General features: G+C 36.3%; 1 protein-coding gene across 4 annotated transcripts in view; it reads left to right on the top strand.

Moving 5' to 3' along the window:
- Positions 1–18,433, top strand: part of Stag1 (stromal antigen 1) — a 277,794-nt gene extending 259,361 nt beyond the window's left edge. For 2 of the 4 annotated variants that reach the window (XM_051206308.1, XM_051206299.1), the window contains 9 exons: positions 271–372; positions 2,217–2,365; positions 3,127–3,255; positions 7,987–8,192; positions 11,608–11,782; positions 13,521–13,631; positions 14,197–14,311; positions 16,238–16,318; positions 16,408–18,433. In XM_051206308.1, coding sequence (XP_051062265.1) covers positions 271–372; positions 2,217–2,365; positions 3,127–3,255; positions 7,987–8,192; positions 11,608–11,782; positions 13,521–13,631; positions 14,197–14,311; positions 16,238–16,318; positions 16,408–16,431 — 1,092 coding nt within the window. In that variant the 3' untranslated portion in view covers positions 16,432–18,433. The remainder of the gene's footprint in view (positions 1–270; positions 373–2,216; positions 2,366–3,126; positions 3,256–7,986; positions 8,193–11,607; positions 11,783–13,520; positions 13,632–14,196; positions 14,312–16,237; positions 16,319–16,407) is intronic. The other 2 variants (XM_051206323.1, XM_051206316.1) reach the window with 1 other exon arrangement.
- Positions 18,434–18,652: the final 219 nt, after the last annotated feature.

The following is an 18,652-nucleotide window of genomic DNA, read 5'->3' as shown; positions in this document are numbered from 1 at the left end:
ATGTAAATAATACATTTCATTCTCATTTTGAAGTTACTTTTTCTTTCTCTGATATTTTTTGGTTTTTCAAGACAGGGTTTCTTTATGTAGCACTGGCTGTCTTCTGGAACTCAGTCAATAGATCAGGTTGGTCTTGAAGTCACAGAGATCTGCCCACCCTGCCTCCTGAGTGCTGGGATTAAGGTGTGCACCACCACTGTCCAGCTTCACCACAACAGTCTTGTCATAGAATTTCCTAATTTTAAAGTGTGTTTCCTTTTTACCTCACAGTATTACAATGACTATGGCGATATCATTAAAGAAACCCTGAGTAAGACCAGGCAGATTGATAAAATTCAGTGTGCTAAGACCCTCATTCTCAGTTTGCAGCAGGTAAGAAATTTGGGGACAGCAGGGGATAAATAAAACTTTTCTGTGCTTATTATGTGCTACATGTCTTATCTCATTTAATTTTTAATATATAAATGTACTTTATATCTTAAATATCTTAATAGATGAAATCCTAAGGTGACCGACTCTTGGGCCATAGAAAATGTCATATTGGAAAATTTAAGAAATATTAGTTCCAGGTCAGCCTGAAAGTTCTAAGCTACCCAGGGCTACATAACACCCTATCTCAAAATAACAACTTTTAAAATTAAAAGTAATAATGAAAAGTATTTAATTTGCTGGGTATGGTGGACTGTGCCATTAATCCAACACTTTGGAAGCAGAGAAAGACGTATATAAGTAAGTCTCAGCCCAGCCAGGGCTATACAGTGAGACCCCGCCTCAAAGTGAATTTTAAGAAAGGATTATCAGTGATATTCAAATAAGAAAATATACTGTACATATTGCATAAGATTCCCAAAATAATTTCTAGAAAGAATCTATATTTATCATAGAGGAATGGTTAAATAAGCTGATACTTTAAAGTAGTTGATGTTGTTTTTCTTTTTATTTCATTTTTATTAAAACAGTTGTCTAGATTGGGCTAAGCAATCGTTCTGCCTCAGCCTCTCAAGTAGTTGAAACTGGGTGCCCATGCCACCATACCCACTAAAAAGGTTTTGCAATTTAAGGGAACAAATAGAGCAAGATAAAATAGTGTGGTACTACTTATTTAAAATCAGAATTAATATGAATAAACTGACTTACAACATGTTCAGGTTGTTAGAATTTAAGGCTATTATATATCACTATTATTTAAAAACTTTAAAGTTTAAGAATTTATAAATAATTAGCTACATTAATTTGAAAATGTGGAAACATTCCTACTAGTTAAAGTATAGTAAGATTCAGGACAGTGTGTTACTGAAGAAGACTACAGAGATGGGCTACACAACTGGAAGCAAGGGTTCTATCAGGTGGGTGGGTGTGAGGAGTGTGAAGTAAGAAGTGTGAAGGAGTGAGAGTTTACTTATGATTACCAGAGACTCAAAGTGAAGAAAACAAATATAAATATAATTTAGGACCTATACCATTGAGAAACAAGAGAAGTGAATTGGCAACTGGCAGAGCAAACAGTATAAAGAGCTTAGGGTTGTTTTTTAAGATGCATATTCTATTGTAGAATATGAATGGTTTATACAGAAGAGAACAGTAAATAGAAAACAAACTCTTTGGTAGGTAAAACCTTATATTCTTCCTCTATCAAGTGTGTCAGGGAATGGCTTTAGACAAGTCTAGACCCTTAATACCCCATAATCCAGAAGGTAGATTTATACAAGCACAATTTAGTGTCTAGATTTGGTAACGGAGTAAGTGCTTTAATGTTAATTACTGCTCTGAAGTTTTGTTTTTACTTTGATATAGTGTATGCAACATAATTTGTAAAATTACCAACTTAAGACCTTCTGATTTTAAGTTGAAAATATCATATCTTCTTACATCCAACTATACATGAATATTTAACTGTTATTCCAATATACAATATAAGTGAAAAATTGTCTGAATTCTTTATAGCATACATGTTTGTAGGCTTATATTTCTTTAAAAAAAAATCTTCATTATTTTAAAATATTTTTAAATGTTATTATTCAACTAAACAGCATATATTGATGAGAATGCAGAGCTACTGAGTTCTATACCTTATGCTCTTTGTGCTTTGCATATTTTTTAAAATTATATGACTATTCTAAAGTAAATAAAATTTCAAACATTTCTTAGATGTAAGTTTTGCTTCTTTTTTTATTTTTTTATTTATTCTTTTTTTTTTTTTAATTCATTTCCACCAGTTATTCAATGAACTTGTTCAAGAACAAGGTCCTAATCTGGACAGGACATCTGCTCATGTCAGTGGTATTAAGGAACTGGCACGTCGCTTCGCCCTTACTTTTGGATTGGATCAGATCAAGACCCGAGAAGCAGTTGCCACCCTTCACAAGTGAGATAAATACCTCCTGTTAGTTAGACTATATGTATTTGGAGTAGAAATAAACAACTGTTATTTGACCCATTTTTAAAGTGACAAATATAGAATTTTCAAGCTCTAAGATCTTAAACTATGTAATTGAGTAGCAATATTTTATTTTAAAAAAGCTTTCTTAAACCACCTATGGGGGTTTTGCCCCATCTTATATGGTATAAAAAAAAAAAGCTTAATACCCCTTTCCTTGGTCTGTAAGACTTACAATGTAGGACATGTGTATTTTAAGAGATAAAATACTTTTTTAAAGCCCTCTGGTGAGCATCGTACCTCCTAAACCAACTAGGGGCTAATGTGTCCAAATAGCTGAGCCTTTGGAGAACATTCTCACTCAAACCACTATAAACACACACTATACAACACAAATGATTAACAAGAAACCTCAGTCTCACAGAGCTGGTTGCTCTATGAGTAACTAACTCCCAGATTTCCTGCCAATCCAAGTTTATTTTCAAGATTTTATATTACCCTTAAAAAATACATTGGGATATAGCATTGTTTCTTTGTAGCTTTTTTTCTTACAACTTAGACACTTGTACTGTAAACAATAACATTAAATATATATACAAATACGTCATAAAATTAGTGCTATTTTGTCTTATAAATTTATCATACTTTGATCAAACCTCAGTAATGTTCCAAATGTTTTTACAATTTTTGCCCCTTGAGACAACTATACTATCTGAAAAAAATTAAAATGTTATTTTCTTTAAATTCAGGGATGGAATAGAGTTTGCCTTTAAATACCAGAATCAGAAAGGACAAGACTATCCACCTCCTAATCTGGCGTTTCTTGAAGTACTAAGTGAATTTTCTTCTAAACTTCTTCGACAGGACAAGAAGACTGTGTAAGTTGAACACACCAACAGAAGTGATTTTTAAATGGCACCATTGAAACTTTAATTTTCTTTAAATAAAAACCCAGTTTGACCTGGAAGCTGTAAGATGGAATTAAGTAGATGAAAATAATTTCTTATTTATAGTTCAAGACGTGTGAACATTGACTGGTTACTACCATATATAACCGCTCTGTGCTTGTACATTATTTTAATTTTGGTTTTATGTTCTGGTGTTTTATGTCAAGATTAACCTTGTGTGTGTGTATGTCTGCGTAGCAGCACTTGTACAGTCCCATCATTCAGGAGCCCAAGACAGGAAAGTCACTAGGTTACTTTGGCTACATATCTGAACCTCAGCTCCACTGTCCTGCCAAAAATGATTGGCTTTTATTACACTTTTAATTAAAAAACAGTCTGAAAAAGTCTATCCTTTTCAGAATACTTTGATGAGATGTGTAAGGAGTAAGGTTTTTCCTCCCGCCGCTGGTCTTGTCCCACCGCCAATTAACACACATAGACTCTGTATTAGATACAATGCTGTTGGCCATGTACTAGTTTCTTATCGGCTAGCTCTGTCTTAAGTATTAACCCATTTCTGTTAATCTATGTATTTCCACGTGGTTTCATCTTACCTGAGAGGCGGCTGGCGGGTCTGCTCTCTCCAGTCTTCCATCATGACTCCTCCCTACTACTTCCTCTTTCCTCCTTGTCTCCTAGTTCCGCCTATCTTGCTTTCCTATTGGCCAACAGTGCTTTATTTATTAACCAGTATGAGAAACATATTTACAGAATGACATCTCCCATCATCTCCTCTTTTCTGTCTAAAATAAAAAGAAGGGTTTTAACCTTAACATAGTAAAATATATCACACAACAGTTATCAAATAAGATTTACAGTTAATATTTAGTTCATTAACATTTAGCAAGATTTAAGAAAGTATTCCATGTACTAAACTTTTAAAGGGACTGCTACTATAATGCCAAAATTTCTAAGTCAGTTTAAGATGAATTAGGTATAGTTCTAAGAAAATGTGTTATCTTCATTTTACTCAAAAACTAGTAGTAAGCCCATACATAATAAGGTTGTGTAATGTTATAAAGCTTATATCCTGTTGTAGGGGAACAAAATGTAACTATGCAGGCTAACAAATACGATGGGTTCAGCACTAAAATAGGATATTAGAGAACAGTTAATGTTAAGTATTGATAGGAAGGGGTACTTTGAGAACTAAGTCTTTGGTTTTGTTTCTGTTCTTGTTGTAAGTTTCTTTTTTTTTTTAAAGTATTCTTCAAGAACCTCATGCATATATACAATGTTTTGATTACAAACACCCTACACACCCTCTTCCAACCCCCTCTAAGGCTTCCCTCAACACATTCCCCTCTCAGCTTCATGTCTTCCTCCTCCTCTTCTTAGAGAAATGACTCCTCCTCCAAAGGCCATCACTACCAGTAGCTCCTGAACTAGGGATAGGACCTTGTGAGTGTGTCCCTCCATGTTGGAATTTTAACTGCCTTGATGTTATGTAGCTTTTCTTCAAATAAGTTCATGCATGTAGTGGCTTGCATTTTCATAAGATTGTTTTGGCTGTTTGGAGTATTTTATCTTTTCATTCATACTTTTAGGATTTCTAATTTTATGAAAAATATCACTGATATTTTGCTAGACATTGTGTTTACACCTGTAGATCATTTTGAATAGTATGGACATCTTAATATTGGTCTTTCTAGTTCATTAATGCAGATGTGGTTTTTGTATGTTTTTATTTTGTCTTATTATTTCATCAATGTTTTATGGTTTTCTTAGAGATCTTTTGCCTTTTTATTAAGTGTGTTTCATTGTTTTATACATTATTATTATTATATGTTAGATTATTGCCCTGATTTCTATTTCCAGTAGCTGACTATTGATATATAGCAATAGTACTGGTTCTCATGTTGCTCGTGTTGCTTTTGTGTCCTACAGATTAAGGTCATTTATTAGTCGCAATAGTTCTCTGATAAAGTCTTGAGTTTTATATTTTTAGTATCATATCATCTGCAAAGATAATTTGACAGGGTCCAATTTAAAAGTGTTATTTCTCTTATCTGATTGCTTGACTAGATCTATTTAAATAGAGGTGATAAAAGTGGGCATTCTTTTCTTGTTCCATATCTAAGGGAGAAAGTAGCTCTCCCAAGCATTGCATGTACATGGTGCATAGATATAGGCAGTCAAAACATTCATAATTTTAAGACTCTTTAATTTCCTTTTTCATGTTTTTGCTATATTGGTTCTTCAAGACTAGATTATTTAAATTTCTGTGTATTTGTACTTTTTTAAAATTATTTTCTATTATTGTGGTCAGAGATAATATGATTACAGAAGCTTATTTTTACCTTACTGCTTCTTGTGTTGTACCCTATTAGATTTATACTGGCATATTCCACTTACTGTTAAGAAAAACCATTCTGTGGTATTTGGTTTCTCACAGCTGGTCTCAAACTCACAGAAATCTACCTTGCATGTCTCTTCCCCTTGAGTACTGGTATTAAAGGTGTGTGCACCTGTACCAGCTTATATACTACATTATGAAGGGAAAAACATCTATAAATATATACTAAGTTCATTTGATCTAGAGTGCAATTTTATGCTCCCATTACTATGTTGTATTTGAGTGGATCTTGACATTTGTTGTGTGTATTTGGGCACTTACTCCAAGATTAGGTGGATAAAACTTAAGAATTGTTATTTCTTTTACTGATTGTATCTTTGTCATTCAGAAATTGAGATCTTTGATCTAGATAAAAGTGGTTTTGTTCAGGGCTAGAGATACAAATTTGGTCTCATTCTTAAGGAGGTAGATACTCAGTTTTACAAATACCAGTTGTTGAACAAGCTGTGTTTTTCAGTATGTGTTTTTTGCTCCTCTGCCAAAAATTAAGGAGTTTTAGTTGTACATTTTGTTTCTGGATCCTCTGCTTTGTCTACATGGTCTACATGCCTATTTTTAGGCCAATACTATGCTGTCTTTGTCAGACTCGCCCTTTGGGCTGATAAGATATAGCATATTCTTTCAGTTTGTTTTTGTTGGAGGTCCTTTTGTATACATGAGGTTTGTTGTGTCTGCTTTCTTATTATCATCTGATCCTCTTATTTTGAAATGTATTTTTTCTTGTGTCCTCTTGGATAAAATGTTATCCTTTCTCTATGTATAGTTTTCCTCTAAAAGTGCTCTGGCTCAGTAGTTATTGAATCCATGCAAATGCCAGAGTACGTATAAACGTTATCAAGCAACCTGAAATAGTTGGTTCTCTTTCACAAAATGAGTACTGGGAATTGAACTCTGATTGCCAGGCATTTTTGATCCACTGAGCCACCTGCTCTATCTATAAATTTTAAGTGATAATTTTGCAAGTTGTGATAGTATTGTCTTTGAGGGTTTGAAATGTATCAGTTTGTGTGGTTACTGATGAAAGACCTAGTATTATTCTGGTGCTCCTGTGTGTATGAATCACTGTTTTTGCCTCACAATTTGAATACTGTTGCTTTGCTTTTTATATTTTTTATGGTATGTCATGATTCTAGCTTGTCATATGTCATATCTGTTCAGAATTCTAAATGTTTCTTGCATTTGAATGTCTATTTCTTTCTCAGGGTATTGGTAATTCTTGTCCAGGTTTCAGTAAGTAGATTGCATAAGCTTTTATATGTCAGCCCCTCCTCCTACCCCATGAGTTCTTATGGTTTGTTTCTTTAATGAGTTCCACATTTCTTGGGTAACTTGATCGTGTTTATTAGGTGTTTTCCTCATAAGTGTCTATGTGTATTACTGACCTTGTCCTTCATCCCTGTGATGCAGTCTTCTTTCACTTTGTCTTTTGGTGATAGTTTCTGCTCTCTTCTTTGACTCTTTCACCCAGATTTCTGTTTATGCAAAACAAGCAATAAATGAAACTAAAGGTATTGTCGTCTCTTTCTTTCTAAATGGTGAGGTCGAACTTACTGTGGGTCCTTACAGTTCTGCTTTTCCTGCATTTTCTAATTGAGATGTTGAACCTTTTCCATTCCATCCTCATTTCAGCTTGTGTTCTCTTCAGTTTTTATCTCCTTATTGAATTCAGTTTTCAAATCCTGATGTCTTCAATTTCATTCAGCTATGTATTTGTGTTTTCCTAGACCTCAATCTGTTATCTTTTGGGAGTTTAATGAAGTCTTTGTTGTGTCTTCTGTTACATTCCTTGTTTATTTGATAAAGCTTATGGTTTTTCTCTTAAATCCAACTACCTGGGTATACTCTTTAAAGAACATGTTTAAGATTAGTGTGCTTGATAGGAAACATGCTGTCTTGGCCGTATATGTTGTTTTTGGTTTTATGACTTGACTTGGGCATGTGGCCTTCTTTCTTTGGTTGTATGCCTGGTGTGAGAAAGAAGCTGTTATACTGCAACATGACCAGAGAGCTAGGCAGAGTAAAGCTGGTGGTGGATGTTCCGTACAATCCACTTTCTTCATGAGCCACTTGACTGGTGAAGCATTCCTTTCCTTTCCCATCCTGCTTTCCATCTGCTGCCACTTTTGAGGCAAAAATAATTAGGAGGGAGGGATAGATAGAATTTAAAAGCATAAAAGCCATGTACACACCCTCACCCATGCGCCCTTATTAGTATATGCCCACTTTCAAAGGAATGTAGGAAAGGGAAACAAAACTGATATGTAAGTGCTGACATGAAAGTCACTGCCCTTCTTTTGTGTTTGCAGTCATTCGTATCTAGAGAAATTCCTCACTGAGCAGATGATGGAAAGAAGGGAGGATGTATGGCTTCCACTCATTTCCTATAGAAATTCATTAGTCACTGGGGGTGAAGATGATAGGATGTCTGTGAACAGTGGAAGTAGTAGCAGTAAAACTTCCTCGGTAAGGAGTAAGAAAGGAAGACCCCCACTGCACAGAAAACGGGTAGAAGGTAAGTCCTCTGCTACACTCTGAGGCAAGTTACTTTGCCTGGCTTACAGAGAATAAATGGCAAGTGACTTATTGATTAAGATTCTGTAAAGCACATGATGTCATTATATATTTGCTATCAACTGAAATACCCAAGGACAAAGGTTGGATGTACCGAGAGAGGCAGAAAAGAAACATGAAACAGAACACAGAAGACACGGAAAAGGACAAAGCAGTTGTACAGACCTATAAAGTTATCTCTCACTGTGTGGCTCTATTACCTTTTATATAGAATAGGTATTGTATTAAAACACATCTTAGTTTACAAAAAAAACAATAAAATTCATCTGAAGCTGGATATGGTGGTGTATGATTGTAGTCCCAGCATTTGAGAGGAGATGGAGTTCAGGGTAGCAAGCTTGAAGTCATCTTGAGCTACTTGAGTTAGTTTCTCCCCCCTCCAAATACACACACAAATTCATCTTACTGGTAGAGAGGACTGTTGGTAATTTGAGAGTATACCTCTGCAACAAATTAAATATACTAGATTACCTTTATACAATTCTGTCATTGCTTGGGTAATTTATTTTCATGCCATAAGACAGTGATGGTGCATGCCTTTAGCCCCAGCACTTGAGTGTAACATGCAAAATAGGTTCAAGCTGAATGTCACAAAAGCAAAGCATCTGGCCACTAATTTCTTACCTCTACCTCAGGCTGAATGGACTGATCCTGTCTCCACGAGGGCTTACCAAGCCTCAGACTGTAACCTCTCCTCAGCATGGCTGGAGAAGGAATCCCTGATACTACTGAAGACCCTGCTTCTATCTTTTATACCCTCTAGTGCTAGGATTAAAGACGTATGATCCCAGGTGCTGAGATCATCCTTGTGTGCTGTTTCTCTTTAGGCCTGGATCAATCTTGTGTAGATCTGGATGGCCTTGTACTCACAGAGATCTGTCTTAATCCTGAGTTCTAGGGTTAAAGGTGTATACCACCACCTCCTTGCTTTCTAACTGCTAGGATTAAAGGTGTGTGCCTGGCTTCTATGACTTTGCTTTCTGAATCCTCAGGCAAGTTTAATAAATCATAAATAATATATCACCGTACTTGGGAGGCAGAGGCAGGCAGATCTCAGTGAGTTACAGGACAGCCTGATCTACAAAGCAAGTTCCAGGACTGTTACACAGAGAAATCCTGGGGAGGGAGGGAGGGAGAGAGAAAGACAGTGGCGGCCAAACCTGATTTAGAATATACCTTCTTAGACTGTAGGGAATAGGGACTTGAATGATCATGAAAATCTGATCAATGGATATTTCATTTATTTAAACAAATAAATAATTTAATTAAATAAAGGACTAAAACCTGCACTGTTAAAATACTTCTCTGAAGCTTACTAGGAGATACTTCGGAGTAAACGTGCTCATTTTCCAGGTAGCCTGTGCCTTCCTCATGAAACTGATGAGTTCTCATAACTTCTCTTCAGTTACCAACACCCTGCTTCCTAAAAACAGTGACTTACCATAGCTTAGCCAAACTCCATGGCACACTCTATTTTCATGTAAACCTAATGTGCCTTTCCTTATTAGAAACTATTGACTATTGATAAAGAGCTAACCTTAAAATCAATTTCATATTTTAAACCTGGCTTTCTCACTTTAAGTATGTTACTTAACCCTCTCTGTGTTTTAATAATTGAATGAAAGATATCAGAGTATCTAGAGTACTTAACCTCTTGGTTACTATGAATATTAAATGAGGTACTTCCAATAAAACATAGTACACACATATTACTTAGCATGGTACTTGGCCTATAAGTAGCATCCAGTAAACGATAACTATTTTCAGGATGTCCCCAGGATCTCACAGTAATAGTTTAGTGCCAGTCAGAAGACTAATTAACATTATTAATGTTAAAGTTTAACAAAGTCTTGACATGCTTTGAGATGTGCTTTCACATTTCAGCTTTAATACTTTTAGTTAAACATATATATTAAATCCTATCTTTATACTTAAGGATCCTGGACTTTCCTCCAAAGAATAACTCTAGTTGTTTTCCTTTGAAGATAATTTTTATGACAACTTCTGTCAAGATGCTCCATGTCTACAACATGTTTTTCCCCATTCATACTTTTCTCAACTATAATCTCTCTGGTTTTTTGAGACAGGATTTAGGAACTCTGTAGACCAGGCTGGCCCTGAACCACAAAGATCCGCCTGCCTCTACCTCCCAAGTACTGAGATTAAAGGCATATGCCATCACTACCTATAATCTTAGGAGTTTCATCTGCTTGAGTTGAAGATGAAAGGTTATTCATTGTAAGAACCGTTTGCACTAAAGAATCAAGGAGGGCAAGCTATGGGGGTTTAAGTCTCCCCTGGGCAACTTCGCAAAAACTGCATTATCTTATCACAATGGCTTAGGTTATGCAAATAATGTTTGTCAGCTTCAGTTTCTGCAAAGCAGCCTCCAGAGGGGGAAAAACAAACAAACGTGACACATTACTTGCTAGTGTAGGATAGGATATAATTTGGTTGTAAGTAAGCAGGATTATATTTCCTCTGAGTTAAATGAAAGTGTAATTAAAAGCTGGGTAGGACGGACAGTCAGGGCCCCAGAGGGACTTAAAGGCATGAAAACAATGGGCTTCTCTGTCTCCACACATACCACCTGGCAGAAAGAGCAGTTGTCCTGCTGCTCACTGTTGACTTGCATTAAAAGCATTTGCTGATTTCTCTGTAAAAGCCAGGCACTCTTAAGTGCTGCCACCTGGGACACCTTGTAGGCTCAGGCCTTGGGTAGAAAAGCAAAATAAGGATGCTGAGGGCTCTGATTAACATTACTCTTCCCCTTAGGGTAAATAAATCCTCTGAGATAAGGAGACAGGAGGCAGTATGATATTTAATGATGTGGTGAGCTAATAACCTCATTTAATCCCTGTAGTTTCTGAGTACTAATGCCTTCATTTTAGGCAGGAGAAAACCAAACTTTGTAAGAAGTCATTAACATAGAGTTGTGGAGCTGAGATTTAAAGTCCTTGCTCTAGCCAGGCTTTGGGCATGGTAGCTCATGCCTGTAATTCCTGCTTGTGGGAGGCTAAGGCAGGGGAATCAAGAGTTCAGGGCCTGCCTAAGTTAACGAGACCTGTTTCAAAAAGAAACCACCACAGAAACTGAGCATAAGCTGGGCATGTTAGCACATGCCTGTATTCCCAGTACTTGGACATAGATTCAGGAGGAGTTCAAGGGCCTCATTTCATGGTGAATTTGAAACCAGCTTGGGCTATATGCGACTATTTAAAAAAAACAAAACGGTAAAGTGAAATAAATAAACTAGGTGGTCTAACTGTAGAGTCATGGTTTTCAAGTATTATAACCGCCAACAGAGAGAGTTTGCTCCATCTCTGTATTTTGAGACTTTAACTGAAATTTTGCAGATGAAAGTCTGGATAACACATGGCTAAATAGGACTGACACCATGATTCAAACTCCTGGACCCCTGCCAACCCCACAGCTCACCTCCACTGTGCTTAGAGAGAACAGCCGCCCCATGGGAGAACAGATCCAGGAGCCTGAGTCGGAGCATGGTTCAGAACCAGACTTTTTACATAAGTAAGTACTAAAATTCATTTTCTTGGCATAAAACCTCTAACTGTTAAAGTAAAACTAAGAAAAACTGAGTACATTGCTAGTGAGATCTTACAAAAATGAAGCCTCAAATGGAGGGTGGATAGTATATAAAAGTCTGCCAACACTATTGTGGACATCTTTTTTCCACAAATTTCATTCTTCTCCTATGTAGTGAGTGGGACAAGCTTCACGTTGTTTAAATGGTCTTGATTTTATCTTTCAGGGTTCAGTGATAATTCCCTCACCTGCCAAAACTACAGGAATGTGTTAGAGTAAATAAATTTTAAAGCCTAGGAGAGCTTTGGGAAAAACTTAAACATTAAATGTCAGTTAGTGTTGATACTAAATGGCATTTTGTGTGTATATGCTAGGAATAATACCATCTTCTTGCCCTGTTCCATACGTTGCTACTAAAAGTATCTTTTTGCCCTTGCTTCTTTAATAAGTTTATTTTCCCTCAACAAGTCCACAGTCCTTTGAATGAACAGTGTCTAAGTGCACTTTGCATATTATTGGGTATATCTATTTCTTTAATGCTGTCTGTAATGGAGTCTCAAAGAGATTTACCACCCTTATCATCCATTTGATGGTTTTAATTTAAAGCTAGTTATGATGGCACACACCTGTAATCCAGGACTTGGGAGGTAGAGGCAGGAGCTCAGAGCTAACCTGAGTACACAGTGATTTTGAAACCAGCCTGTGCTACATGAGACTTTGTCTCAAAAGAAAAACAAAACCTCTCTTTGTGTTATTTCTGCTCCAAACTTGAAAATTTTCTTTTTTCTTTACTTATATGTATGTATATAGTTGTGTGCATTGCACTGATGGATAAGAGAAAATTCCTATCTAAGCAAATTAATATGTTGAAAATAGAGACAATTTTAGAAGTATTTTGGACCCTGTGTTTTCATAAGGCAACTTTACACCAAAGAATCTTTCTTTCAAACCTGAAAGAATGATCTATGCCAATCATTGAATAGCTAAGCCTATTTATGCTAATAAGCATCAAGTTTTGCCTATGTTCAGCCTCTTGCAAGTCTGCCTACTGTCCTTCCTTCAGGGTGAATTCTTCATTAAGCAACCTGCCTTGCTATCCCTAGTATACCACTTATCAATCCTATTAGCTATGGATTATCTTTTGTTCCCTGCCCTGTATTCATAGGTCTTATCAAGGTGGTAACCCCCAAAGGGTTTTTATCTGCAGAACCACTAAAACTTAACCACCTGCAAAATAGGGGGCAGAGGATGCCATTTCCCAAGTTCTTTTAAGTATAGAATACAGGTAAAGATTTCAGTCCATAACACTAAGAAAATATGGGTCATAAGGACTTCTAAGTAGTACTAAGAAAAGATGTATTATATCTTTTTTTTTAATGCTTCAGAGTTTTCAACTCATGTGTATTCTTTAGGGGCTTCCTGTCTAGCTATGTACACAAGGGAATGGTATAGTGGCTTGAAACAGAAGCCTGAGAATGCCCTTATTTGGCAGAGATTGGGGCATGAAGCTAACACATATACTAAGAATTAATAGCACTCCAACTTGTTTCTCATGACAATTAGAGATACTTGGAAGCAACTGACTTTGTTATTTGCAAAGCAATGAAATAAATCTAAGTCCCTTACATGACAATTTAGCCAGCCAGCCATGGCTTAATTAGCATGAAGCTAATTCCCTATATACATTATCTGTTGCACAAAACAAATAATAGTATTCTCTCAGTCCCCAGATGCAGATTTCTTGGTTAGGCCAGCCGAAGTTAGAAGACTTGAATCGGAAGGACAGAACAGGAATGAACTACATGAAAGTGAGAGCTGGAGTAAGGCACGCTGTGTAAGTGTCAAATTGAGCATCTCAAGGGCATAGCAGCTGCATGGTGCTGGTCATTTGAGTCTCTGCTTCTTAGTAGTTAAAATGAGTTCTGGCTATGTTCTGCAGCACAGGATAACAATAGAGGGCCTAGGCACTTGAAGCTTTCTGCACACAAATCCTAGTGCTGCCATTCTTCAGATTTATAGACACAGCCAAGCTCTAAAACACCTATGTCTGGGTTCCTTGTTTGTAAAAATTGAGATGTGATTGAACAGAACTTAGAGGGAATTGATACACAACTTAGATACTTCATTATTTCTTATTAAAGTTAAATCTACTTTCTGTTGAGTTGAAGTGAAAAATTTGAACTAAAGGGATAATACTTTTGTTGGAAATAACCCTAATTTTCTTTGAGTTCAGTATAATCTATAGGTCATAGAAATGTACTATCTAAGTACATAGAAAATGTACTATCTAAGAAAGAGATGGGACTCCAAGCTGGGCAAGTCTCAACAGCTTTCTGACCACCTTTTTTTTTTTTTTTTTTTTTTTTTTCTTTTTCTTTTTTCTTTTTTTTTAAAACCAGTCGGGGTCTAATGGAGGAAGACGCTGAGCCCATCTTTGAAGATGTAATGATGTCATCACGGAGCCAGTTAGAAGACATGAATGAAGAATTTGAAGACACCATGGTTATTGATTTGGTAGGGAATTTACTGAGATGACTTTTTGTTGTTTATTTTTGTTTTTTCTTTTAAAATGTTTAAGGGTGCTGAAGTTTAAGATGATATTCTTGCTGTGGGAAAGGCCTAGGTGAGGAGTGGTGACCATCAGTGGGCATCAAGATAAGCTTATGTGGTTCTCGGGCTGCTTTTAAGCTATCATTTTGGGTTCTAACCAAATAAAAAAGCTAGTTTGGCACAGCATGCATATTTGACGTCTTATACTTTAAAATGGAACCTGACGATTTATACTGTATTCCAACATTCAATAATCAAATATAAAATGTGGGACTTGTGTATTCAGTTTACAAAGAATATCTTTGAAATGAGATTAATATAGAGTAACTAAAGCTGATACAAAGAAAGTTTTTCATGAATGCTAACGCATGAAGCTGTGTCTTTCACAGTTTCGTTACATAGCCCAGCATGTTGGTACATGTCTGTAACACCCAGGAAGGGATGGGAGTTTGAGACAAGAGGATTATAAGTTCAAGACCAGCCTAAAACTACATACTGGGACTGTGATAAATGGTGTATGTGTATTGTATGCCTGAGGGCCCCAGGTTTAATCTTTAATACCAAAAACAAGTAAAACAAAACTGTCATTGGTTATAGGTAACATTAAAATGTCTTATAACTGAAATGACATGAGGGAAAAAGCTAATAGACACAGTGAAATAAGACTGACTAGCTATTTGACAATTGTTAATACTAGGTGGCTGGTAAATTAGTGTTAATGTTCATTATACTGCTTTCCCAGTGTTAACTACAGCTGCCATAACAAACCCCAGTCTTGAAGGCTTAAATTGCCAGGAGTCAAGTGCAGCATAGTTGATTTTGAGTCCTCCTTGGCCTTAGATGGCTAGCTTCCTCCAGTGTCTCTAGGCTGGCAAGATGGTAAAACTGCATCCTGCTGAGCTTGATCCCCCCCCCCCCAAGACTCCCAAGGTAGAGAGAGAGAAAATCCCCAATGTCTTTCATGGTCTTTTCCTGAAAGGTTGCTCAAGGACACCCGTCATTTGACTAGAAGCCCTATTACTGCAGGTTTTTGTTTATTTTGTTTTGGTTTTTTAACTGCATCAAACCCTTTTAAAAGACCTTGTACCTAAATAAGACACCTGTTCTGAAGTTCTAGCATGTCAGCATATAAATGAAAGATGGCATACTGAAGCACATATTATTCTGCCTTATATGTTTTGAATTTTCCATCATGAAATGTTTTGGTATAACCTTTAGTAGAACTTTCCTGCCCTACTTCCTCCCCAAAAGCATTCCATCTACCTACTTTGGAGAATTCATTGATATTCAACATGTAATTAATCATTTTTGTAATTACTCTGTCCTTAAAGGGAAGGTATTCTCTATATTATTAATCCAAGTTATAATTTTTTTTCATGCACGGGCTTGGAGCTAGTGAAATTGCTAAAAGAGAGGCACTCTTGCTCACCTTCCTCAAGACCTGTGTTCAGTTCCCATAACCCACATTGGATGACTCATGCCTGCAATGATTCTTGAACTACAGGATCCAACAACCTCTTCTGGCTTCCAGGACATAAATCCACACACAGATTTGAGAGAAAGAGAGAGAGCAAGCCAGGAGTAGTGGCACATACCTTTAATCTCAGTACTCAATAGGCACAGGCAGAGAGATCTCTGTTAACATGAAGCCAGCTTGGTCTACACAGCAAATTTCAGGCTAACCAGGGCTGAAAACATGAAACAACAGTATTAATTGAAAGTTTTTTTTTTCTCTTTTGATATTCGAATACTGCTATATTGTTAAAATCTATACTTTATATACAACCAGATTCTCCATTTAAATTTGATTCTTAATTGTTCCTATGTACTATAAAATATTAGTATTTCTTACAGTTCATTTCACTGGAAAATAAATGATTCTCTTTTCAGCCCCCATCAAGAAATCGGCGAGAAAGAGCTGAGCTGAGGCCAGACTTCTTTGATTCTGCAGCTATCATAGAAGATGATTCAGTAAATACCAAATCATCACTACTTTTTATTTACACTTCCTCAGTCCTGGGGATACAGAAAATAATTGTATTTCTCACTTTTTTTCCTAGGGATTTGGAATGCCTATGTTCTGAAGTCTGAAGAAAATTTACAAATCTGGAACTCTATTATTTAGAGCTAGAGGCCTATATACTGTGATAGCTTGTATGGGGGAAGAAACATTTTTGATGTGATCTGATTTGTTTTGTAATCAAATGATTAAAGGTTGGTCCCTTTTACAGTGACAGAGCAGCATGTCAGTTACTCACGGAAATGTTGGTAAATGTCACCTGGAAAGACTGACCAAAAAAATCATTTGTCCTCTAATGTCGGACTTATCTCAGTACAGATGTGTGTGTGCTTTTCTGAAAGGAGGAAGATATTTTAAATTTTTAAAACAGCTGTCAAAATAAACACTGTTATACACCTGTTTTATGAAAATTCAACATTGAGTAAAAAAAAAATATTTTTAACTTTATTTTCCTGTTGTACAATTTAAAAACCGTTTTAACATTTTGCCTTTTTATGTTTTAAAAGCTAACCATTTTTATTAAACTATGAGTAAGCAGCTCGTTCTAATCGCCGAAGAGTGTTTTTGGAGTTCACTGGATTTGGTTGACCTTATAAAACAGAAACACTGAAGGAACAGAGCATGGACAAACTAAAATAGAGTTTTAACATCGTGCGTCTCTGCCAAAAAACACACACCCTCTGTGGACAGATGTGAATTCCCAGATTTTATATACTCTTGAATAAAAAAAGGTTTATTTTTATTTATAAGTGGGCATAAAATAAATGTCCATGCAGCCATTTTTCCAACAGATGCTGTACACCGTTCATTTTATATAGAATAGGGAGACTCAAATACATTTGCATTTTCTATTGGTCTTTGTTCTGTGCATTTTTAGCAACTTCTACCAGCAAATAAAGTATTCTCAGTAAAACAAAAATGGTTCTCAAGTCATCGGTCTTGCTGTTTCTAACCACTTGTTTCATGCCCTGCCAAAGTCAAGTTACACAAACGTCCGTTTTCATGAAATGTTTCCTTGCCATTCAGAAATACTTTTAAGACATGTAACATAAATGTCTTCTTGCCATGCACTTAATATACCCTGAACCCGCTAATTTTGTAAATTTGTTTACCAATCATAGAAGTCTGTGCTGCATAGAAGTCTGTGCTTAGAGGGTGATGTTCCTAAGCTAACCTTGAAATACAGCTACATTTCAGTGTTAAGTGTGCATATTAAGAAAAATTCTTTTGGAGAAAGAAATTCTGAATCTTCAGGACAGTCTTCAGTGGTTTAGAGTTATAATCTGCTTACTTTTATGACTTGCTATTGTTTTTAAAAGCCCACTTAACTTTTCCTAATTTTAAGGTAGGCCTCCAAATTTCCAAACCAGTCTATCCACAGCGGTTTCTGGGCTGGTCTTTAAAATAGCTGCAACAGTATTGAGAGGCTTTCCCTTTTTACCAAAACTGAAGAGCATTTTTTAAAAACTATGTGAATTCTATGATTATCTTTTGTGTGGGAAAGCAAAACATGATTTTATTCATCCTTTTAGTAGACAAGATTTTTCTCAACATTTGTACAGTTCAGAGGGGAAAAAAACACACAAAAACAACTTGGTCAACAAAAAAAATGTTTTACCTACTAACTCAGCAAGTCCTAGGCTCCGGTTAAGAGATCTGGGGCCTTATTCTCTCCTAGAAGTGTGGGCTCACTGGAACTCAAGGGGCAGGGATGAATGGACTGTCCACCTCAGCCTTGTTTGGCTGTGGTTCTAGCCAGGGACCCATCTTTAAGGGGCTCTGGAATAAGCACAGAATAATCCTTTGCTTGACAGTCTCCAGTGAACAACACATGCTGACTTAGAATTACAGACCACCCTGCAACAACAAAGAAGGCTTAATCTCTATTCCAATGGGTTTCCAAGTTCAGTTTGAAGTCAATCAAATTTTTGTATTTTCAGTGTCTCCTTGATTGATTTTGCTAGTAATTCTGTAAATTGTACATTTGCAATATGAAGTTTTTTTTTTCCTTTTGTACAATTTGAAACTGATGCTTCACCTTTCCTTTAATAAACTATTCAAAATGAGGCTTGTGGTGGTCATCATGTTGTTGCTCCTGGGGCAAGGGGGCAAGGTTTACAAAGACTGTTTCATTACTGCTGCCCTTAAGAGTTTGTTCTTTCAGATGCTTTGTCCCATGATAGCAAGACTTGTGTTAGTGTTTTGGTGGGTTTTGTTTTGAAATAAGGTCTCACTTAGACCAAGCTGGCCTCAAACTCACAGATCCTCCTGTCCCTGCCTCCACC

The sequence above is a fragment of the Phodopus roborovskii genome, unplaced genomic scaffold (assembly GCF_943737965.1).
Source record: "Phodopus roborovskii unplaced genomic scaffold, PHOROB, whole genome shotgun sequence".
In the NCBI taxonomy this organism is placed as follows: Eukaryota; Metazoa; Chordata; class Mammalia; order Rodentia; family Cricetidae; genus Phodopus; species Phodopus roborovskii.
The sequence above is the reverse complement of the archived record's forward strand: the minus strand, read 5'-3'. Positions and strand labels throughout refer to the sequence as shown.